This window comes from Chroicocephalus ridibundus, chromosome 1 (genome assembly GCF_963924245.1).
Source record: "Chroicocephalus ridibundus chromosome 1, bChrRid1.1, whole genome shotgun sequence".
In the NCBI taxonomy this organism is placed as follows: domain Eukaryota; kingdom Metazoa; phylum Chordata; class Aves; order Charadriiformes; family Laridae; genus Chroicocephalus; species Chroicocephalus ridibundus.
In genome coordinates, this window is record NC_086284.1 from 205,650,739 (window position 1) to 205,676,381 (window position 25,643).

The window sequence follows — 25,643 nt, forward strand, 5'->3', positions numbered from 1 at the left end:
TTCAAGCTCACTGTAGAGGAGAAATGCTTCACCTTTTCTTTTATCTTTTACTAAGGATTTTCTCTAAGAGCAGGTTAAAAATAGGATTTCATTGTATTTTGATTGGACTCTGCTGTAAATTTATTTTTGTCCATTTAAAAGAGAGTATTAATTAAAAGATAAAACATCCTGGCTAGTGTTTGCTAATTGTTTGTAATGTTTCTTTCAATACGATTATAAGGTTTGTCATTGTAGCTTGTGGAGGTGACCAGTTCTGTGCATACCTACTGACAGAATACTGTTCTGGAAATGGTGTGTCATCTTCTTCTATTAATTAAGTGTTTATGCTTGGATGGGGATGAATAACCCAGTGGTGGTAGACCACAGAGTACCAAGAGATTACTTCAGAAAAAATAACAAATTTAGTATATGCCTTTGCATGCATGTGTTACTTAATGCCTGTCATTACATACAACATTTTAGGAAATAAGAAAGAGTAATAACTTGAAATAATGCAGCTGTTGAATAGCTTGTTACGTTATGATAGTCTTTGAGAATTATATTTCTGAAAAGGAAAAGGAGGTTAGCATACATGTTTATTACTCACAGCTTGCTTCGTGGCTGGATTTTTAATGCCAAAGATGTTTTAAAGTCCACTTTAAAGAAAAAACAATTCACATTTTAACAAACTCTATACTGGAAAAGTGAAATCTAAGCTGAATAAAGTATATATTCATGCCGTACATCGCAAAGGAAGACACTGTTGAAACATTGATCAAGCTTATCTTTCCAATTCAATAAAAGGGCTACTAAGAAACAGCAAAACTGGAGTTCGCTCATTGACTGATGTCCTTCCTAACACTCTGAAATTGTGTGTTGGCAGAAGAACAAGCATCGGTGATGCCAGGATGAGTTGTTCAACTTGTAGGCAGAGTTTAAGCAGCCAAGTCAAGTGTTGAAGGCTTGATCTTTATGTATACCCGAGAAATGTAAAAGTGAGCAAAACCAAAGAACAATGCTAAGAATCCTAAACTGAAGCAAAAAATGGCAAAGTCAGTCAGACTGTTATAATTCAGCAGCATTTCTTTCCTTCAGCCTTCTTCATGTACTAATATTTGATTGCTTCAAAAGGTACAAGCAAAGCTTAAAGGACAAATCAAAGATCTTCCTCAGTTTAAATCAGTGTTTTGTTATTCTCAGATAAAATCATAAATCACTCCATAAGGAAATAAAGTAATATCTTTCCTTCCTTCCTGATGTCCACAATGAACAATAAGAAAACACTCCTGAATACCAAATACAACAAGGATTGGAGACAGGAAAAAAATAACCCTTTTCAAAACGAAATCAAATACAGTAACTTGAGAAAGAGTCAGAAGCACCTCTGTTTTCTTAATCTGTTTCCCTAGGACTGAGCTCAAATATTGGCTTTTTTGAAAATTTGTACCATCTTATGTGACCAAAATAATAACATGGAAACTTGTGGTCAGAATGAAGTAAAATGATGGTACCGTCCAAAATAAGGTTCCAGGCATGGATGGATGTGCCTGTGTTACCTGGCACACTGCTTTCAGATATATTGATGAAGTGCAGGCTATTTTACTATGCTTTATTTTTCTTGCTCGTCATTAGCATTATTAATTTTTAAGTGTTCATAGTTGTTGATCTGTGTATGCAGAACGGCCTCACGCCCAGCGGATGAGGTTTCAAGGTTCGTAATGTAGATCTTTATACTATGATGTGTTTGATTAAAGCTTTCTGCTAACATCAGAGCGGGCATGGGGGCCATCAGCTTGCTGACACCATGAAACCAGGAGGGCCGTTAATCTAATGTGTAGTAAGACTAAGTGGTCAGAGAATGTGCTGTACCTTCCATTTGCAGTATCAGTTTACTTTCCTCACAATGTACAATATAGAGACATCTGTTGGCAACAAAAGAGGAAAGATAAAGGCAAAAAAAAAAAAGCATAACTTATGTAAGTAAGAGCACGTGCAAACATATTTATTGTTTATTCTACAAATGGATCCCTTCTCTCTCTTCTGTTCTGTCCTAAGCTTTACGTGGTTAAAAATTACATAAATTTATTTCTTTGGGTAGATTTCTCATCATAACTTAACCATTAATGAATCAGTTCCAAATACTCCTTTTTAAATCTGACCATGTACTGAACAAATAGAAGAATGTTATTATCTGAAAGTGGTAGCAGGCAGATAAATTTGGTATGCATGCAACTTCCAGTGATGTCCTTTAAAGCAAAGGCATAATAGCAGCTGCTGTGCAGGCGGTGCATGTTGCCAGTGGAATTTATTTCTGACCAACTGTGTACTCTTCGACTCCAAATGCTTTGTCTTGAACAATTGCAGTGTGTAAAAAAACAAAGTGGTGGTGGGGATTATAAGGAGGAGGACAACTATAGGAGTGGGATAAACATAAATACAGCTTTTACTCATGATCAAGGAAGTATTTGAATCTAAATTTTAGGAGTTGAAAAATCAGCTAATTACAGATTTCTATTTTTTTATTGTATGAATGACAAAATACTGTTAACATGGTATGTTTCAGATGGCTTAGATTTGAAGTAGATATAAATGCAAATTACAGCAGGTTTTGATGGCACAAATGTTTTAAGTTACTTTGTAAATGTATTTGGCAAGCGTATTATTTGGCAAGTATATGGTTTTTTATTTGCATGAAGTATGAATACAAAAAAACCCGTCAACTTGTTTGAAGAAGGCTTTCTTAATTATTTGACAAACAGGTATCCTTCAACCCTGGTTTTAATTTTTTATGTGCATTGAAAATACTCAGAATTTCGAAATGTGAGTTATTCGTAGGTGTTTAGAAATACCAAGTACAACCTTTCTCGGAATAGGCAATAAAACATATCTCTTTTTTTTTTTTTTTTTCTAAACTGGAGATGCAAGACAGTCAGGAAAAACACCTCTTGATTGGTGATGGTGGGTTTCGGTGATTTTGTTTTTGTTTTTTAATTAATGCACATTAAAGCATGCTGTGTGTGTTCTGGGAGAGTATCATAGGCTACCAAGGAAGATTAGTTTTTTTCTCTTACTTCCTAATAGCTGGTTTTGGTATTTTGAATATTGATATAGCTTTCTGTAGTCTTGGCAGCAGCTACAGGTGAGAAGTGCATTAAGTCATCTGGTTTGGGTCAGTGTTGCTGGAATATTGTTTCTTGCTGTGTATCCATGAGATCTTCCTTCAGCTAGCAGGCAGGAGCTTTTGAATACCTTGATATTCTTAGAAAAATATTTCTTCTCAGTCATGCCCAAGAAGATAGGTCTAACATCTTGTTTGCTCATCAGGAATTCTGAAAGCTTGTCCGTGTCTGATTATATAGTTTCTATATCTTTTCCAAGCCGTTCCAGCAAGTAAGTCCAAATTCACTTGAGACCTGCTTTTGGTCTGGTCAGGTGCATCTCTTGTCCATGCCTCCACAGGATCCCACAGGTGATATGAAAGATGACAGTGAGAACATAAGTGAGATATTCTTCGCTGGTATTTCCCAAGACGTTTCTGCCTCCCCTCTGAAGGGTTGCGTTACCCCTGTGAGGAATTTCTTTACTAAGCGTGCTCTCTCTTTGGTTTTCAGGCCAGAGCCTCAACAGAAAGTTCCCTCTGCACCTCCACCTCCACCCCCACCCCCACCTCCGCCCCTGCCGGAGCCCACCCCGCCAGAGCCAGAGGAGGAGATCTTAGGGTCCGACGATGAGGAGCAAGAGGATCCTGCAGATTACTGTAAAGGTGTGTGCAATTCAGCAGTGTCGATGAGGGTAAACATTGTCATGCAAGTCTTAACTCTGGTTCTTGGGAAGTTTTTAAAGACCTACTCTTTAATTACGGAATTTGTTTATACAAGAATTATGAAAAACTGCTGATTTCAGGTTCAGATGCACAACTGTCTTTACTTTTTCACTTAGCCGTAGCTTATTTATACATTTTGCAGTAAATGTACAAATATATGTCCTAGTTGTAAGAATAGGGAAGAAACTCTTCTTGATTGATGTTAGTTGTGAGAGAAACAAAAACACCCAGACCAAAACAAACAACCCCTCCCACACTCCAAAAAGTTCTAAAATGCCTTGATGCCTTTAACGTCAACTACAATTATTTTTTTAATCTATATCCTTTTTTTCCTCTTCTCTCATCTGCACCAGCCTGAGATGTTACATGCTGCTTTTTCACATGTTGTCTTTCACAGCCCACAGCACGGTCTAAGTCTCTCTACATCTTCGTTTTAGCTCTTGATTTCCTTAGTTCTTGTAGTTGCTTATATTATTTTTTTTTAAATCGTTAAATGCATAAAAACATGACTGCAGAACAACAGTGTCAATACTTAAGTTTGTTTCAATGTCACTGCTGAAGATGCAAGTGTGTTCCTATTAGGGTAAAATGTATGCTGTACTTACGTGAAAAATCATAAATAACAGGTCTGTCAACTTTGATCTATCTGTCCTGGTAGATTTCAAGGATATGAATTTACTTTAGGAAACACCAAAGTTTTATCACTTCAGATTAAAGTTTTTGAGCAGACAAAAAGCACTGTGTGCACATTAACTGTATCTGGTATTCTGTATTCGTCATATCAAGAAGCAATTGCTGTGTCAAATATGATGACGTCATCTTAATCAGAAGTTTCTATATAAGCCTGGAGATGTGCTATTTTAAGACTCCTCTCTCCCAGCCTGGAACAAGTTGTTTTGTATTTTCAGATTTAACAATTGAAAGTGACTATTTCATTTTGGTGTAAGAAGTTTTATTAATATGTGATATTTCAGATATTTAAGTGACTTACAGATACCAACAGTGAAAACCAAATGGTAAACTCAAACTAAATGTTGAAGTCTGCAGCAGGGAAAAGACCTGTTGCTAAAACATGTTTGTTTGTTTTTTTTTTTTAAATTATTTCTGTTACCACACATTTGTTCCTTAAGATAACTCTTTTGCTATCTGTAACATCTTCCATAAGTGGGTAAGGATTTGTTGTTTAAACATCTGTTTACTTGTAAACATCTGTATTTCCTTGAGATTAAGTGTTTCAAGGCCCCCACTTAATTCTTCCCTGAAGTAAGGGCTGCATTTAATTTCAAACAATCCGTTGTTGTCTGTGTTCCAGTATCTCTTGCAAAATGTCACCATCTGGAGAAGCAAGATCACAAAACAAATCAAAAAACTTGTCTAAGTTTACAGCCTGCTTGCAAGTTACCTGTTAGAGTCTCTGTGACCTATAAGAGGTCAGTAGTGAGATCTATATGCTTTTAAAACGAATTACATGTTACACTAAGAATACTTGCAAATGTCATGAAAAAGTAAAGGGAACTTGTGTATGCTTAAAGGTTCTTCAGAATCCTTATGGTCTTGAAGCTCTGAATTGATGGAAGTAACTTTGGTTCATTTGGACGTCATAATTATTATTTGTTTTTGCGAGAAGAGCACTTTTGTTGCTCTGGTAGGTGATTTACCAATTTTCTGGCTGTAATTTCCTATAAGACTGATCAGTACATTTCCTTCTTTTAGTTTGCTGGGGTTGAGCTGAAGGGAAGGGTCCCCATGTTGTATAAAAACGTGAATCCAATGGCCAGATTGGGATGATCTGGGGCTGTACACACTTTCTGTTTGATTATTTTATATTCGCTGTTGGGAATGCATGAGTTGTTTGGTGAAGAATTCCAGGGTTGGCTTTTAGATACATTATTTCCATTTTTTGGAGATATATTTTATTACTTTGATACTTTTTTCTGTTTTGGGTAACCCTACCTGTGTTTACATAGTGGAATATAAATATTTGGAAATTATCATTTATTACTGGAGTGTCTCATTTCTTCCTAATTTTATCTCCAAAATGTCAATCTCCCAGGATTTTTGAGCAAGGCACAGAGCATACTTCATCTGTTCTCAGTGCCAGTCTGAAATTTCATAGGAGGGCAATATTGATGAGGGAGTGTATAATTAATTTTTTTAATGAATTCAGCATTTTACCTGCTAATTGTACTTCCCATTGTCAGGGTATTTTTGTTACTAATTTTATTTTTATTTATTATTTTTAAGGATATATTACTGCGTACTGGGCTCACATCTTTGCCACATTACATGGTGGTTAGTAAATAGTCATAATATTGTTCTTAATCAGGAAATAGGATTAGTTTGAATTAGCACCTGATGTGAAAGAGACAACTAACAGCCACCAGTGTAAAAGCAGACTAACCTCTGTTCCCTGGGGGATTCCTCCAGGGCCTTTTTAAATCTGTGGAATTACTTCTGTTGTTGTCACTCAATTTACGTTAAATGCTTTTCAAATCTGTATTTTTTTAAGGAATGGAAATATCAAAAGTGCAACAACGTGATTTTTCAAGGGGTACTTAGACAATGAAGTTATTTTTTCTACTTTTCTGAAAAGCCTTGAAACACTTGGAGATTTTTATTTTTTTTTCAAGAGCCTGTCATGTCATGGATTGGAATTGGAATTCTTTGCTTCTCTGATCATCATCTTTGCCCCCTGGAGATGTCTCCCATTCATCCAGTTCACAAAGGGAATAATTCCCTATACAAACATAGAACTAGCCAGCTACAATTACCAATACATTCAGGAGACATTTAGGAATAATGATCTCATTTTTCTGACCCTCTTCCTTGAGTGCGTGTAGCTAGCTAGCTGTGAGAGAGACTTTTTTTTCTGTATGTGATGCAGTAAATAGCACAACCAGTTTTTTTGTTACATTACCAGCAGTGCCACTTATATATTGTATATTTTCAAATACCAATATCGTTTTTCCAAAATTACTTCATTTTTCTCAACCCGCTAATTTTGCATAGATGCTTTCTTGTTACTACTGTTTATAAATACATTCTGTATCATGAAGAATGTAAATAGCTACATTCATTATAAGTTGACACCAGTTTTTAAAATGCATTTAACTGAGCATGTTGTCACCTGGTTTTCCACAACCTGTAAATGAATATAATATGTTGCTGACACGAATAATCAGGGAGTAATGTTTACAGGTACGGTAATCTATTATTTCCAAAACTAGTCCTTGTGACAGTAGAAAGTATCTTGTGAAGTATATCTACTCAGAGAATATGCTACTGCTGTTGGTATCTGTAACATATGCTGCTGTATTGCTATAATTAGTTACGACAGTGCTGTAGTGACCAAAATAACATGGCTTTTACATATATAGTATTGTTATTCTTGCAGTATGTAGATTTTACTAAAATAACTTATCAACCCCCAGTTTATTAACTTGACTTTGGTTTCTTTGACTGATTTCCTCTGTAGGGGTATTCTCTCTCTTGTCCCAGGTTTTTGGTTATCTTTGACCCTTTGAAGCACAAGTATGCCAAAAGCTATCTGCAGAGAGGCACACTTACAAGGCACTGGTTTACCTAAACTATTCTTAGAAGCATATGTTTATCTGTATTTAAATTCTTTGTTGTTGAGTGTTATGCTGTTAACATGTCAAAAAATCAAATATATTGTTTAGTGCAAAAAACTTACTTCTGGACACTGTTTTATATACTTGAAGGCCCACATACACCTTTCTGGCAGTGAAAAAGGCTGCATGAATTGTAAGTGTTTTCATCTGAAGCCATATAACTGTTAAGGAATGATTTACTAGGACTAGATATTCAGGAAAATTGTAAAATGTTCCAGAATCTTTTGTATTGTCGAGTTTTAAAATCTGTTTTGCAAACCACAGAGAAGTATTAAAAGTAGGTGTTAAATATTTTTCATTTTTTCTAATAGTATCTGTTTGCAACAGTTTATACAGAGAATAACGTTTCATACTTCTCACTGTTTCATGTAATGATACATGCAGCACAAAACTCAAACCAGAAGAAACGATACTGTGATAGTGAATTATGTGGAAGTGTTTTACGTATTTCTCACTGCCAAGTCATCAGACTTGATTCATTTCACAAATGCAAACTTTTTCAGTAATGGAAAGGTAGAATTGCTGTATGTTCTCTCAGTGTTAGGCTCACGTCTATCACTTCATCATCCTAGGTAGAGTTTTATGGAAAGAATTTACCGAAGTGTAATAATTTTACTCTTTTTATGTGGGTTTTTTTTTTTTTTTTTTGTTTCATAGAATGGTTAGAGTTGGAAGGGACCTTAAAGATCATGTAGTTCCACTTCCCCCTGCCATGGGCAGGGACAACTTCCACTAGACCAGGTTGCTCAAAGTCACATCCAACCTGGCCTTGAACACCTCCAGGGATGGGGCACCCACAACTTCTCCGGGCAACCTGTTCCCGTGTCTTAACACCCTCACAGTAAAGAGTTTCTTCCTGATATGTAATCTAAATCTACCCTCTTTTGGTTTAAAACCACTACCTCTTGTCCTATCACTGCATTCCCTGATAAAGAGTCCCTCCCCATCTCTCCAGTAGGCCCCCTTTAGGTACTGGAAGGCCTCAATAATGTCTCCCTGGACCCTTCTCCAGGCTGAACAGCCCCAACTCTCTCAGCCTGTCCTCATAGCATAGGTGCTCCAGCTCTCTGGTCGTTTTTGTGTCCCTCCTCTGGACTCACTCCAACAGGTCCATGTCCTTCTTATGTTGGGGGCCCCAGAGCTGGATGCAGTACTCCAGGTGGGGTCTCACCAGAGCAAAGCAAAGGAGCAGAATCACCTCTCAGTCTGCTGGCCACATTTCATTTGATGCAGCCCAGGATGTATTTGGCTTTCTGGGCTGTGAGTGCACACTGCGGGCTCATGTTGAGCTTCTCATCAACCAACACCCCCAAGTCCTTCACCTCAGGCCTGCTCTCAATCCATTTGCTGCCCAGCCTGTATTTGTGCTTGGAATTGCCCTGACCCAAGTGCAGGACCTTGCACTTGGCCTGGTTGAACTTCATGAGGTTCACACAGGCCAACCTCTCAAGCCTGTTCAGGTCCCTCTGGATGGCATTTCTTCCCTCCAGCGTGTCGACAGCGCCACACAGCTTGGTGTCATCAGCAAACTTGCTGAGGGTGCACTCAGTCCCACTATCCATGTCAAAAATGTTAAACAGCACCAAACCTAGTACCAACCGCTGAGGGACACCACTCATCACTGGTTGCCACTTAGACGTGGAGCCGTTGACTGCAACACTTTCAGTGTGACCATCCATCCAGTTCCTTATCCACCGAGTGGTCCATACATCAAATCCATGTTTCTCCGGTTTAGGGACAAGGATGTCATGCGGGACAGTGTCAAATGCTTTGCACAAGTCCAGATAGATGACATCTTACTGGAAGGATGGTTAAATAGAATTAAATGAAAATTTAGTTTTGTTTTTAATGTTTCTATCAGTATGGGTTTGTATAGTGAGTTTATTCAGCAAAATTTCTATAATAATGAAGCTGCAATAGACTTGGGCTTTATATGTGACTGATACTGTTCAGAAGGCTGCTTGACAAAATCCCTTGGGAGGCTGCCCTGAAGGACATAGGAGCCCAGGAAGGCTGGACATACTTCAAGAGACAAGTCTTAAAGGCACAGGAGGAGGCTGTCCCCATGTGCCGAAAAACAAGTAGGCGGGGAAGGAGACTGGCCTGGCTAAATAGGGACCTTTGGCTGGACCTCAAGAACAAAAGGAGAGTCTATGACCTTTGGAAGAGGGGGCAGGTCTCTCATGAAGAGTATAAGGATATAGCGAACCTACGCAGGGAGAAAATTAGGAGAGCCAAAGCGCAGCTAGAGCTCAACCTAGCTACAGCTGTTAAGGATAACAAAAAGTGTTTCCATAAATTCATTAACAACAAAAGGAGGATTAGGGAAAATCTCCCTCCCTTATTGGGTGCAGAGGGAAACATAGTCACAAAGGATGAGGAAAAGGCTGAGGTGCTCAATGTCTACTTCGCCTCAGTCTTTAGCAGTGGAACTAACTGTTCCCCAGGCACCCAGCCTTGTGAACTAGGAGACAGGGAGGGGAAGCTGAACGAGGTCATCACAGTTAAAGAGGAAGTGATCAGTGACCTGCTACACCGCTTGGATGCGCACAAGTCTATGGGACCAGATCGGTTACATCCAAGAGTGCTGAAAGAGTTGGCAGACATGCTCGCCAAGCCACTTCCCATTATCTACCTGAAGTCATGGCTAACTGGGGAGGTCCCAATGGACTGGAGGGTAGCAAATGTAACACCCATCTACAAGAAAGGCAGAAAGGAGGATCCAGGAAACTGCCCTTCAGTCTGACCTCGGTAGCAGGGAAGGTCATGGAGCAGATCATCTTGAGTGCCATTACGAGTCATATAATGGACAAGCAGGGGATCAGGCCTAGTCAGCATGGGTTTATGAAAGGCAGGTCCTGCCTGACGAACCTGATCTCCTTCTATGACAAGATAACACGATTACTGGATGAGGGAAAGGCTGTGGACATTGTCTACCTAGACTTTCGAAAAGCATTTGACACTGTCCCCCATAGAATTCTCATGGAAAAACTGGCGGCTCATGGCCTGGATGAGCATATGATCTGCTGGATCAAACACTGGCTGGATGGGCAGTCCCAAAGAGTGGTGGTCAATGGAGTTAAATCCAGCTGGCGGCCGGTCACAAGTGGTGTCCCTCAGGGCTCAGTGTTGGGACCATTTCTGTTTAACATCTTCATTGATGACCTTGATAAGGACATAGAGTGTATCATCAGCAAGTTTGCAGATGACACGAAGCTAAGCGGGAGTGTTGATCTGCATGAGGATAGGGAGGCTCTACAGAGAGACTTGGATAGATTGGACCGATGGGCCAATGCTAATGGAACGTGCTTCAACAAGGGCAAGTGCCGGGTCCTGCAGTTGGGCCACAACAACCCCATGCATTGCTACAGGCCTGGGGAAGTGTGGCTGGAGAGCTGCCTGGCAGAAAAGGACCTGGGGGTTCTAATTGGCAAGTGGCTGAGCATGAGCCAGCAGTGTGCCCAGGTGGCCAAGAGGGCCAATGCCATCCTGGCTTGTATTAGAAATAGCGTGACCAGCAGAAGGAGGGAGGTGATTGTCCCCCTGTACTCAGCACTGGTGAGGCCACCCCTTGAGTATTGTGTCCAGTTCTGGGCACCTCAATACGAGAGAGATATCGAGGTGCTGGAGCGAGTGCAGAGGAGGGCAACGAAGCTGGTGAAGGGCCTGCAGAATAAATCTTATGAGGAGCGATTGAAGGAGCTGGGACTGTTTAGGTTGAGGAAGAGGAGGCTGAGGGGAGACCTCATCACTCTCTACAACTACTTGAAAGGACATTGTAGAGAGGTTGGTGCTGGTCTCTTCTCACAGGCAATTAGCGATAGAACAAGAGGGAGTGGCTTCAAGCTGCAGCAGGGTAGGTTTAGGCTGGACATTAGGAGAAAATTCTTCACAGAAAGAGTGGTTAGACACTGGAATAGGCTGCCCAGGGAGGTGGTGGAGTCACCATCCCTGAATGTGTTTAAGACTCGTTTAGATGTGGTGTTAAGGGATATGGTGTAAGGGAGAACTTTGTAGAGTGGAGTTGATGGTTGGACTCGATGATCCCAAGGGTCTTTTCCAACCTAAATGATTCTATGATTCTGTGATTCTATGATACAGTTTCTTTTTGCAAATGAAGTGGACAACATAATAGTCAACACTCTCAGTAAGTCCATGTGTGTCCCCCCTTTCCCGGAGTGTAAATCCGGTCAGGTGTTACAGAAGTGATCTGGTTTGTCTTTGAAAAGTAAGGAGTTCCCACTTGGCAATGTTGTATATTCTTATTGAGGTTGACACCGTTCAGCAGTGGAAATCAAGGTATCTTTTTAGGTTTGCTAGGTGAGTTCTGCTGGCAGCTTTTCATGGACATTTCCTTCCCTGTGATGGAGGGGTGGGTAGGTCTTCCCCCAAAGGGAATCCTGGAACTCGGTCCTAGGCTGGGTCCATATGTCTGAAATTGTTTGTTGCTGTTGCTTGATTCAGACCGGCCCCTGTGGAGAGGAATATTTGTGAGTGCTGCTTCCCTGGAGCTGTCTTGAGTCCCTGCCAGTGTTATTACGTGCAGGAGCCTGGGCAGCTGCAGCCACATCAAATGGGTCAGCTCTTGGTTGGGGCTGCGAGCAAGCCAGCGAGTGTCTGCTCTCTGCTGAGCTTGAAGTTACACCCTAACATACGAATATCCAAGCTGTGTCTGTTTTAGAGTTTCAGTTTAGACATACCAACATCAAAAGCAATACATTATTTAAGCTTTATCATTCTGTTGAATATGTAATCTTTGTAGTTCTATTGTATTATTGTGTTAAATTTCTTAATCTGCTCTTGAAGCATTTAAGAAAAGTTCACAAATGAACTCTTGAACTTCCGTTAAGGCAAAAGATGTTACTAGCAAAGAAAGAATACAAATATATCCAGATTTGATCTCGCTGTTCCACAGATAAAAGGAGATAAGAGAGCAGTCCCTGTTTTAAATCCAAGGAGTTAAGTGATAAGTTCACATTATTATCTTAATTGGGCACCAGTTCTAACAAGATTTTCAGGGGATCGCAAAAGAAATATAGCAACTTAGAGAAAGTAGTCTGAGGTTTTCCTAATTTTAAGTGGGAGTAGTCAATAACTGAGGATCCTGCCAAAGGACAGTTGGTCATGACATTGTGAAGGACCAGAAAGAGCCGAAGAAGTGATTCCTTGACAGCTGCTCTGAGTTTGCTGCTGGTGATGTCCTGGGGGAGTCGCATGGTGCAGCTTTATTTTTTTGTTTGCAGTTTAGGCAAAATTGGGGGTGTTATTACTACTGTGTTAAGGTCTGAATGATAATCTTGTGTGATCACTGTTTTCCCTGTGTTTGACTGGGAGGAAGAATGCCTCTTAAAATGCAAAGAAAATAAAAAGCTTCCTTACACCTCCTCACACTGCTTAGAAACCTGGGATCCAGCCTGCTCTGTCCTGTTGGCCTATCTGCCTAGGTGGGGATTTTGAGGACTGTAGTGGTGTAAGTTAGAACTCAGCAGACTTCGGTAATTAAAAAGCAGTTCAGACAAAGCCCGTAGCTGCCTGCTCTCTTCTTTCTCACTGTAAAAACCTCAGACATGGGAAAAATACCTTGCTGCTATTGGTCATGAGTCAAGCAGAAGAGCATCAATAAAGTCTGCATTGTTCTTAACATTTTCTAAGGAAGTATTTTATTGCTGCCTTTATTAGTAGAAAGCAAATGGGAATTAAAACAATCTCTTTTGAGCATCTGCAATCATCCAAAATATGTTGACAGGAGAAGCTTCAAATATGATAAAGAAATAATGTAGATCTTTCCTGTACTCTCTGTGAAGTGGAAGATAAGCCTGGGGAAATAGAGAACAGATGGTAATATTACTACAAATAAAAGCCATCCGAGAGAGGGGTGAATAAACTCTACAGTAGTTACAGGACATGAGATTTTTCCCTCCAGGCCAAGTAAGGCAGAATTTTTAACATTAGAGTAAAATTTTCTTTACATTTCTTGTTTATAGTACAATACAATTTGAAAAGGAAAATTCATACTACAAGGATTGCTTGAAAACGTGGTAATTGTTTGTTTTCTGAATATTCTTTTTCTACCCATTTTTTTTATGAAAGGAGGCTATCATCCAGTGAAAATTGGTGATCTTTTCAATGGCCGGTATCATGTTATTAGAAAGTTAGGATGGGGACACTTCTCTACAGTCTGGCTATGCTGGGATATGCAGTAAGAAATCTTACTTATTTTTTTCTTAATATGTTAACTTTTTTGTTTGCAGTAACTTTTGTTTTACATGCATGCTAAATTTATGTAAGTGTTTCTATCTTATGCAGAAAGATGTCTGCAGTCTTATTTTGCTCATGTTTAAGGGTATAGTTTATAAAAGCTCTCTGAAATAAATGTAACTTTATTTTCTTTGACAAATTAGCTTTGCTTATTGAATTTGCATGTTGTCTTGAACATGCAAGAATAAGCTAATGTTTTTATTTCTGTTGTATCTTTAATGAAAAAACGTAATTATACCTTGATTGAATGATAAAACGTGTAACCAAATTCCTCTTTTAAAGATACTAGCATCAAGGAGACAAAATATTCAATGAATCAGACTGTTAACAGAGTATTATTGAAAATTGTTTTAAGTATAATTTCAGTGTTTTCTGTCAGAATACATTAGGTTATGAAATACTCTATTTACTATTTCTCAATTTTAGCTCAGAGCATGTGTTGAAAATGTTTTTGTTCTTTTCAAGGGGGAAAAGGTTTGTTGCAATGAAAGTTGTAAAAAGTGCCCAGCATTATACAGAGACAGCCTTGGATGAAATAAAGTTGCTCAAATGTGTAAGTATTCACTCATACAGTACAGTACTCAATATCAATCATAATAGTAATAATGAATTTAAAAAGGTGTAGTGGAATATTGGTTTTAAACTTTTTTTTACATATTTTTTGTAAATAACTGGCTTATTATGTATTATGATGATTTCTGAAGCTCCAAAATGTCATTCAACTTCATTTGGAAAGCTAACTAATTAGTATTTTAAAGTGGATTTTTTTTTTCTAAAATATCAGTGTTTGCATTCTTGGTTTAGGTTCGTGAAAGTGACCCTAATGATCCCAACAAGGATATGGTTGTACAGCTAATTGATGACTTCAAAATTTCCGGAATGAATGGAATTCGTATCCTTTTGAAAACATGGCATCTTCCTTAAAAATGATCTACTGAGATAAGTAAGCGTTTAGTTCTGGCTTTATTCCAGTTAGTCTTACTTTAAATTTGTAACGTAGAAACACCAAAATATATGTAGATGCAAAAAATAGTCTAATGTGCAATGTACTCACTGGAGTAAAAGTAATTTAGCTTTTCTAAATACAGTGCAAAATTAAAAAAAAAACAAAACATGAATCCTGTCATGGTCTGCTAGAACTAGAGATAGTTTAATTAAAAACTGGAGTTTTACTGAAAAGATTTGTATAATAACCAAGGCTTACAGGAAATATGGGTTGCTCTAGACTAGTAAAGAGAAAGAAAGTGTCAGTGTCATGAAGAAGCCGGTTTCTGTTTTCTTGTGAGAAGTATGAGGGCATAGAGATTCTCCGCTTGTTTATGTGATCTTCCTTTGGTGAGGTGTTAATCTCATTTTTGGCAAAGCTTTTAAAGATTTACCTTCGAATGCTTCCTTTAAAAAAAAAAAAAAAAAAAAAAAAGGAAGAAGAAAAAAGACAAAGTAAAATATGACTGAATATTGTTCTCAGGGAAAATTTTGGTCTACAAATATATTTGATTTTAGAGTTGAGCTAAAGTGAGTTATCCTTGCTAATTAGATATTTTAGCAGCTTATTATATTATTGTGCTTTCATTTAGTGTCACGGCTGGTATTTATGCGTATGCTTGTTGTGTCTTGGAGCCTTAGTAAGAGACCTCGTTGTTCATGGTGTCATACTACCAAACAAAGAGACAGTTCCTGCTCTAAAGGGCTTAACACTAAGTTGATTTTTGGTATGTGCCTTCAGCAGATCAGGTTAAGATGCTCTTCACCCACTCTTGTCCTCCAGGAGAGCAGTCTAGGAGGTGACTGTTAGTAAATCTGAATGCCCACTAGAAAGCGTCCTTTCAGGTAGAAGTGTGCGAGCAGTTTTCATGCAATCCATCTGTCTCTTGACATTAGTTATGAAGCCTTTGGGTTTGTGATAAGTGAGAGCGTGGGGACAGGTATTCTCACTTACAGAATGGGGTCTTAACTGCTTGCTTTCCCTTTGATCCTTTTTTGGGTAGTTTCCTGGTAGCTTCGGTGGTCAGCTAGCTTGGTAGAAAGCTGTTTAAATGCAGGTGAGGTTAGTATAGTCTGCTTTTTTCCTAGGTTTTATAGTCAATTTTTTGTAATCAATGAATTAAATCGTACAGTTGCCAGTAGTCATTTCAACCTGAATATAAATAGTTTGTGACCAAGGAAATTCCTTAACAAAGTGAGGCAAAGAACCCTGGTTAGGGTTTCTTGGTGCTGCTGTTGTGCTTCAAAAAATAGGTTTTAATTTATGAGCTGAGATGCTTATTAAGAAGTATTTTATAAATGTCTATTGTCTTAACTATGTTCACAAAAAGTAATGCAACCAAAGCACTTCAGGTCTTCAACTGACAGCTGTACAATTGAAGAATAATTGAAGTAATTTTTAGAAATCAAAAATTTTGACTTACTGTTTTCATTGTAAAACACTAGTGTGAAATAGGGGATAAGAAAATGTATTCATAACTATACATAGAAATAACTCTTATCTGTTTAACAGAGCAGCTTCCCAGTAATGTTCTTAAATTATTGCTAAGATTCACATGTGAATCTTGGTGAGAAAGCTAAGAACCATTTCTAAGTGTGAAGAGTAAATTTCGTTAGTGATGATATTTTGAAAGCATATCCAAACTTTATCTTTTTGAAATATAGCACTTAAGTTGAAAAAGCCAAAAGAGACTATGTACTCGTGAAAAATAAGGGTTCAAATAGCTTTGTGTTAGCAGAATAAAACCAGACAGCTGATACTGATTTATTTTATTTCAGATTTACCTCCATGTTGAAAATTCTGGCAGTACGGAAGTTACTTTACATGGAAGGCAAATGTTCCTGCCTTACTGACAAGTACATTTTTGAGAAAGGTGCAATAGACAGGTTGGGCTGATACTGGACTTAAGTTTAAGTTACAGCTGGAAGTCTGTCAAAGTCCTAGTCACCAGTGAAAATAGGATATCAAGTATCTTATGCTTTGAGTTTTCTTGTGAACAGTTTGTGCATCCTGAGTTGCATTGCTTATTTGAGGAACGATTGGTTGCACTGCTTATTTGATCAACTCCTTTTTATCTTGTAGGGAAGAAAAAAAATCTTTGCAGGTTCTTTTGGGAGGGAGCAGGTAACTGATTTTAATGTTTTGCTGCTATTTGTTTCCATTTTAAAAATGCCATATTAGTGCTGTATTAAGGTGAGATTGAGTTGAAGAGGTCGAGAGAAATACAGTAATTTGACAGTTTTACCATGCTCTGCTGTTTCCAACTTCCTTTGGGCAAGTCACTAAATATCTGTTCCTTTACTGTAATTTAAAACAACATATGGCTTGATAGAGGCTTGATTATTGGTTATGGAATACGTTTAAAAGTTCCAGCAAGACAGAAGAGAGGTGGGTGAATCCTTTGGATTGCTAATGCCACAAAATGTCGTGGAGCTTCCAAAAAGGGAAATTTGTCAAGAACTGTGTAGCATAGAGCTGGGAATGTGCAGAGCCATTGGCCTGCACTGTGTGTCTGAAAATAGTCATCTTTCTCCTAGGAGCTGTAGTAAGTGTTTATATACAGAGGGATTTTAACAATGTGTGTTGCGCTACACTAGACTGATAATATTTTACCTACTTGTACATTTTAAAAAGATTGCAATTATGATTTTTTTCAAGAAGTAACAGAATTCCCAAACTTGGGTACTTTGGTGTTTACAGTAAGTGTAGATTATTACATTTGTCTGCACTGGATATTTATTAGAGCCTTAATAAATGTCTACTTGAACGAAGCATTTTTTAAATAAAAGATTTAGATAATCACATAATGAAACAAGCGTTTGGAGAGACAAGTGAAAAAATAAAGAAGGAAATATTCCTGACATAAGCAGACATTATAATAATTGTAATACATTTATCTCCAAAGAATATGTAGCATTAATTAAATGCCATAGAGCCTAAATGCTGCCAATCCAGAAGCAACTGGGATGCATCCAGAAGTGCTCTGTGTTGGTACCAGTGCTTTACTTCATTTAGTTTAACTAGTCTTTAATCCTCATGAGATTTCTAAATGCTCCTGTAACGTGTGTTTGTAGACAGATAGTTACAGCTAAGATTTCAGTCAAGAAAGAACAGTTTTAAGTACTTAAGCCTGTCAGCTGATGAGTGTATGTTTGCTCTCACTTTTGCTGCTCTGCTCAGTTTCCCCTTTTCAGACGTTCCCCGAACCGCTTCGAAGAGCATTTCCTAAGAGGCATATCTGCTGGGTAGGCTTCGGGTTTATTTTTGCTGGAGGATTTTTTGGACATCTGTCAGGATGCTGTAGGAAGATCCTGGGGCTTGCAAGGCTGGTTTCCTAACAGTTAATGCACACATTGTTGTGGGCAGTCTGGCTTACAGTTATCATTTTTCAGGTCAGGATGGTAAATAAGACTACAGTCACATTTTTGCATACCTACTCCAAACATTGAGCCTCCTGTGTGTCTTCTCCCCAGTACGGAGCATACCTTGAGTTTGCCCGAGTCCTCCCAGCAAAATGTTGCTACCTTTTTTTCAGGTAGACATCATTTCTCTTTCTTGTGGCCGTCCCTCTCTTTGTCTGTCTCTGCTATTCCTCCTTGCATCTTCCTTCTGGGTACCCCCTCCCCTTGCCTCTCAGCTATTCACTTCCGTCCGCCCCCTTGCTCTTCTGCTTACTGGCAAGGCTTAGCACTTCTGTAAGTGCAAGGAATGTCAGGAATGTGCATTGAAGAGTCTGCAGCAGCAGTGGTCTGAAGGACCGTAGGCGGGTGTCCTAAATTTCATTTCTGAGTGCTGCAGTGTCTTGTGCCTTTCTGAAATCTGTGTTGCTGTAGCATTGCAACTTCACTGCGTGGGCTAAGCTAATAAGCCCTGCAGAGCTAATGTGCTGTGCTCATCCTTTCTGATGGCTGGGTGCTTTACTAGTGACTTCTGTTCATTGGATGCTTGTGTGGTAAAGTAACCAAGACTCTTTCCTCTTCTGAGTGGAATAGAGTTTTATAATATTCTGAGTAGACTTGATAGCTGTGATTGAGAAATGAGTATTCACTGTCTCCTCTAATACAGGAATTAAGGAGCATGAAGTGAGATGAACAGGTAGCAGCAATCAAAATGTTACAGTTCATCACAATGTGCTTTGACCTGTCTTGAGACCTTTTAGCTTTGGTCTAACTCCAGCATAGATGATGTAGATTTTAAAACTTCAGTTATCTTTATGCATACAGGTAGGTACTTGAGAAGAATGTAAATGATAGACTGATAGACTAAGTCTTGTTTTGATACAAGTTAAGATAGTGATTCTAAGATTATTGACAAGACTCTAGTTAATAATTCTTAGTGAAGTTAGGTAAGATTTCTCCCCTAACAGCGTAGTTCCCTGTGAATGTTCTCTGAGATACGGTCTAATTTCATCCATTGAGATTTTGTTGCAGTTTCCATCAATTAATTCCTGTGCTGGTATGTGTTACACGATTCTTCGCAAGGTTATAGTATCATGTAGTTAAGATTTTAACATTGTCCTGGTTTGAGCAACACAGGGCTAAGTTCTCTTCTAATGCTGGGGAAAACTCCATTTTTGGAAGACTCTAGTGTCTGAATTTGTGAAAAGATTTACTTTATAGCCAGCTAGGCTATGTGGGATTCAAGGTCTCAGTGTTTTCAAGCCTTGCCAGGTGCAGGGATGAGGAGGGGCGAGGCCTGGGCATTTGACCTGGGCTGGCCAACAGGATTATTTCGTACCATGAACATCACATTCTATATAAACTAGAAAGTTTGCTGCGTAGTTTCTCACTCCCTTGATGGCAGCAGTCCAGAGAAACTCCTTGCCCTGGTGCCGGACCCCTGAGCCCTTCCCTTCCTTCCGAAGCTGTTGGTGCTCGCAGTGTCCGACATTTACTGTCCACTGCTGGGAGTGCACAGCTTCCTGCTGATATAATTGGCTGAGTATAATCCTTGTATATCTTACATTAGTATTGGGATTAATACTGGTTCTTTTTTGTTAATTATTTAGTCTTATCATATTAAATCTATTTATATTCCAAACCTTGTGTTTTCTTGCTTCCCCGATTCCTCTTTCTGGGTGCGGAGGGGTCATCAGGTGATAGAATAATTGTCTGACCGACAATAAATTGTTACGGGTTTTCTCAAACCATAACAAACATTCTTTCTGATTTCCAGGGTCTTTCCCAGCTCGTGTCTGAGGATTAACTCAGTATAGTCAAATTGTATAATTTCTTGCTGGAATGTTGTAGATTATAAAAATCACAGTTAGTTTGGATATCTGAATATTTTCTCAATAGAAAGACAATCAACCCAGGTATATTAAGTGTACAGTCACTAACTTTGGAAGCCCTTGAACGACAAATCACTGGAAGTTCCTGCATCTTGTTTTTTCCTAATGCTCTTTCCTGATCATCTACTGATGGCCTCTGTTGGTGGCCAGTAGTAGATACTGGGTCAAATTAAACTTGTTGGCATTGTGTTTTTTGCATGTTGCTTCTGAGTTCCACATTTTCTTTGTTTCCGAGTTCTTTGGTGATTGCCATTATTCTCTGCAGGTAAAACCGTAGGTGGTAAGAGATCCATTCTCTTACCGCTTTAGTCTTTGTTGTCAAGTGATTCTTAAATGAGCCGAATCAAAAAGATGTTTAATAGGGTTCATTTTCTAAAACACTGTTGCTTCAGTCTGTTGTTGTTAAAATATTCATATCATTTAAAATGCATTAGAAACTAGACATAATAGGGCAAATCAGTACTTTAAACCGTTTCAAAGACAAGAAAAATGAGGTTTTGGGGTTTTTTTTACAGTTACCTATTTCATTGTTCAGTTAATGCTGCTGTTAACATGTAGAAATAAATGACAAGATTTGCATAATGAAAATGTTTTATTTTAATTTGTTCTGCATTTGGGCACTGTTCTTGTATGTGTTTATGTCTAATTGAAACGTAGTACCAAAGCATATACCGTGCTCTGCTCATTTTAGGGGGAACTGTTTGCCCTCCAAACACAGTGATGATTGCTTTAGCCAGTATGCGAAAAACATTTGTGTTGATCTCATCAACAAGTTTATTTGGAAATTATCCTTAATTAAATCCCAGATGTCTGTATGGTCTTTGAAGTACTTGGACATCATCTCCTAAAATGGATTATCAAGTCCAATTATCAAGGCCTTCCCATCCGTTGTGTAAAAAGTATAATTCGACAGGTAAGATTTGTTAATGTTTTAATTAGTTTTTTCCACCATTATTAACAGTTTGAAGGTTAAAATGATGATATTTCAACTGAACTCCTACTAATGACTATGTAAGATAAGATAATTTTACTGGTAATCCTGGGGGAGGGGTTCCAAGAGCATCTTTCTGGATAGCCACCATTTCTGCATGCGGGGTGTTTTGTTGGTTGGGTTTGGGGTTGTGTTTTTTTTTGTTTGTTTTTTCTTAATCAAGATGTCCCACTGATAAGGGAGGTTCCTGAGCTGCTTAAGAAGATAAAAAGCTGAAGCAATGAGTCTTTTTCATAGATGTAAGGATATTCATACTCAATTGCAGTTTTGGTTGACATGCCATGCTTCTTAATAAGATCTTCTGGAAAATAAAACATCAAACCAGTAGGAAATAATGTATTATTTTTATAAAACTGAACAAAAATTGTATCTCTGAAAAATAGGTTCTAAATAAAAAAACCTGTTCTTTGAAAATTGTTATCTTTCTGCATTTAAATAAGTTTTTGTAGAGTTAGAGGGCTAACAAAATGAAACAGTTCAGAAAATCTCTCTGGGACGTGTTCTTTCAAAATATGTTCTTTTGCTGTACTATGAAAATCAAATTGCTGAAAGGTGATTTTAAGGAGAAATAGCCTTTCAGCAAGGGAAAAAAACCATATGTCTGTGATTTTGTATATACTATTAATCTATGTGAAGTTAATAACTGCAAGTGACGAATTAAATATCTTGGCACTTAAGTAACTTTTATTGCCTGTATCAACATTACCTCTGTTTTATTGATAAGCAATCTGTTAAAGTAGTTAGTTTCTTTGTAATTACTACTGGATGTCAACTGGTGAATATCAACCTATCAACTTTTAATCAGAAATAGTTCAGTAACTGATTGATGCAGTTATTAGTATATGGTTGAAAGTTTAGGTGCATTAATCTCTATGCAACTAGGTTGCTCAGATACTAGAAATAAGGAGCTGTAGTATTGCAGTGCTCCAGCCGAACTGAGCTGCCTGCCAAGAAATGGGAATGTGTGTATCTGTATTATATATGCGTGTAAATATCCACTGTTTTGAGTAAACGTCGTTTTTTTTCTTTGGAGTATGTTTGCACCATTTCGCTTTGGTTGTACCATTGTCCTGGAGTTTAGCCAAACCTGAGAAATTACAATGTAGTTTCTTGATAGACCGGGTTTAATAGCAAAGCCAGGTTTAGGAGCTCCCTGCTGCAGTTTACTCGTAACCTCAGTTACATTGCCTGTTTGCAGAAACAGGCTGTAAGCCAGACCACTGAATGGACCCAAGCTGAAAAAACACAATGCCAATCCCAAACCATTCTGTGATTCTGTGAATATGGGGGAGGCTCTCGGTGCTTTCTCTCATTATAGAATCACAGAATGGTTTGGGTTGGAAGGGACCTTGAAGATCATCTATTTCCAACCGCCCTGCCATGGGCAGGGACACCTCCCACTAGACCAGGTTGCTCAAAGCCCCATCCAGCCTGGCCTTGAACACTTCCAGGGATGGGGCATCCACAACTTCTCTGGGCAACCTGTTCCAGTGTCTCACCACCCTCAGAGTAAAGAATTTCTCATCGTCATGGCTGGGGGACCTGACTCAAGTGGCATGTACAAATGCATACAGCATGGGGAACAAAGGACAGGAGGTAGAAATCTGTATGTGGTTGCAGAGCTGTGACCTCATTAGAAGCGCAAAGGTGGGATGGGATAGCTCAGATGCCTGGCGAGCAGAAGTAGTCTGATAAAGGCACTTTAGAAAGGATGGTCAGGGAAGAGGGATTGAGTTTAAATGTTTGAATCTTTGCTGTACAATGGGTCAGGGTCAGAGGGGAGACCACTAAGTGTGACATCGTGGTATGTATCTCCTACAGTTTGCCAATGTCAGAATTAGATAAGGAGGTTCTTATGGGGGACTTTTAACCACCTTGATAATCTGCTCTGGTGGGGCACATGCAGTCAAGGAAATTTCTGGAGTGTGTTGAGGAAAGTTTCTCAGCATGGGGTGAGCTGTATCTCAGCAAGAAGGCAGGTTGGAGATGCACCTTGCTGGACTGGTTATGAATAAGGAAGAACGAGCTGAAAGTGTGAAGATGGATGGCAGCCTTGGCATGAGGGGTCCTGGTAGACAAGCTGAATGTGCGTCCGTGGGTGGGCTCCTCTGGTGGCAAAACCTAACCACGTAGTAGGCCACATCAGCAAGAGTGTAGGCAGCAGAATGAGGGCTCTCTTTTAGCACTTCAGGACTCTCTACAGTTCTGGGCTCTGAGTGCAAGACATTCACTTACTGAAGTGAGTCTGGTGGAAGGCCACCAAGAGGATGAGAGCGCTGCAGCGTATGTTGTAGGAGAACTGGTTTGTTCGGTTTTAAGAAGAAAAGGCTAATAAAGGGGGAAACTTTCAGCACAGATAGAGAAAATGGAGCCAGGCATCTCTTGTCGATACACAGAGATAGAACAAGAAGCAATGCACATGAGTTACAAGAAGAGAAATTGTGGTAGTGGGGGTGGTCAGGCTCTGGAGCAGGTTGTCTGCAGCGTTACGCAGTCTGTTTCTTAGGACATAGTCATAAATGAACTGGATAAAGGCTCTGAGCGGTTGGTCTGATTTTGAGGTTAGATACAACTTAGAAGCTGGTATGACTTAGGGAGGGAAGGTATGAATCACACAGTCTTCCAACCTAAATTACTCCTTGAAAGTAAGCAAAGGTAAAAATTCCAAGTAATTCAAACACTTGTTACCCGAAAAAAGAGGAACAGGTTAGTCTCCTGAAAGATTAAAAAGGTTTAATTTTTGTGAGGCTAGAATGAACTGTTTGGACTAGTGAGAGTGGCATAGACTGGTAAGACTTCCAGGTTGTTCATCTCATTAAAGATCACACAGATCATTACTCTTTCTTCTACTTGTGCCACATGTTCTAAAAACTTATTTATGAAACTTGAGTATGACACAATTCAGTTACTGCGCTGGTGTTACTGTACAGCAAACCATTTTGTTTCAGAGAGTACTGTAATTCCATGCTACAATTGAAAAGGAATTTTTTTATGATATGATTTGGAAAATATTTTTTCACTTTGTGAGTACTTTTGAGCATTGGGACAAAACTAGGCTTATTTTAAAATGCAGCTGAGAGTTGAGTTTGTTAGTAAGAAATTTCATTTTGTTTTTAAGCAGTTTTTTTTCCACGGGGTACAGTTGTATGAACTGTCGTGCAAGAGAAGACCCTGCAGAATTTAAAAAAGGCCTAGTTGCTGCAGTTCCTTTTTTGCAGTGGAGATGATTGGAAGTGCCCATTTATTTAATTCTGGAATCCTTACTTTTGGTTGTAAAATGTATAGCATTGGTCTCTTTTGAGAGGATTGTGTTCTGAAATGGATGCTGAAATGAGCATTGTGTATTTGATCAATGACAATTTTCACTTCTGCTTTGATCTACAGTGTAGTAAATTATCTGTTTAAAGGGTGGCTCCTTGAATGAAAACGAAAGAATGAAGAAAGTGAATATTAATTAGAAACTGCAAATTACAAGAGTTTCTTGATGTGAAACTAACCATGTGACCTTTACAAGGGAAAAAATACAGCCTTCTAATTTACATTTGATTGTAGGAACAGGATCTGTCGTAATTTTTCAGTCACAGAACATTACCTGTTTCACTTTTTTCCTTTTTCAGTGTACAAATAAATAAAAGCTAGGAGTGTTTTCCCTGTTCTCCATCATCTCAGAGCAAGGTGCAAAGCATGTCCATGTAGTATACATTTCCTTAATGGTTTAGTGGTATAATGTACTTCCCATTTTTAGGATAAAGCAGTCTAATGCACATTTTAAGACCGCTAAGAACATTCTTTCTAATTATAAAATTCTAGCAGAATGGTCCTTATGGTAACTTGTAGAACTGAGTGAGATTCTAAAAAGTACTCTGTTTTCTTTTTTTTCCCCAAAGAAGATTCTTCGCCCAAATTAAAGACAAAGCTGTCACCCTAACGTTGTTACTTAGAAGAGGGAAAGGCTATCTTTTTAAAGTGGGAGATAGCAAATCTACTTTCACATTAATTCCATTTCTGCATATTGCAGTGGGACAGATATTTTTCTTCTGAATGTTTATGGCTTTCAACATACTCTGGAATCTTTTTTCTTTTTCTTGGCCTCAGAATCACAGACGTTCAGTGGTAATTTGTAAGATGGACTGTAGTGTAGTGGGGGAGGGAAGAGGCTATTATAATCTGTTTTTGTTGGTATTGCTGTTAATGCCTCTTCTAAAATTTGAAGTCACGTAACCACTAAGTACCTTCCCAGTGTAAACCAGTCTTTCTTTAACACTCCTTACTTTGAGACATACTGTGTATTCTTTCAGTTGCTTTGGCAAGTAGTCAAGCATATTTTGGATCTGCAGGGGAAAAAAATCCAGATTACCAAGAATGCCACAGTGTTTAGGTGTACCATTGACACTGACACTGTGTCCTGCTCAAGTGAACATTCAGCGAACATTCAAGTGAACATTCAGAGGCATATAAAGAAAGCTTTTCAGAAAGGTTGCTGTTCCAGTCTAGCTCCAGAACTGAAGAAAGCAGAGCCATGCACTTGAGGTGTTTCTAGGATACATTAGCCTGAGTGTAAATATCATACATATGCTACTGCTCTGCTCTTATCTGAGCTACCTTGAGTGCTGGGTGGATGTACTGGTTCTGGTACACCCTGCTCAGGACTGGGTGGTAGACTAATGTATTTATATTCTGTTACT

The 25,643-nt window shown here is 38.7% G+C and overlaps 1 protein-coding gene across 6 annotated transcripts in view; it reads left to right on the forward strand.

Annotated features, from left to right (window-relative positions):
* SRPK2 (SRSF protein kinase 2) overlaps window positions 1-25,643 on the forward strand; it is a 154,617-nt gene that overhangs the window by 97,429 nt on the left and 31,545 nt on the right. For all 6 annotated transcript variants that reach the window (XM_063323468.1, XM_063323463.1, XM_063323464.1 and 3 more), the window contains 5 exons: window positions 3,591-3,742; window positions 13,525-13,633; window positions 14,158-14,245; window positions 14,497-14,584; window positions 20,774-20,880. In XM_063323468.1, coding sequence (XP_063179538.1) covers window positions 3,591-3,742; window positions 13,525-13,633; window positions 14,158-14,245; window positions 14,497-14,584; window positions 20,774-20,880 — 544 coding nt within the window. The remainder of the gene's footprint in view (window positions 1-3,590; window positions 3,743-13,524; window positions 13,634-14,157; window positions 14,246-14,496; window positions 14,585-20,773; window positions 20,881-25,643) is intronic.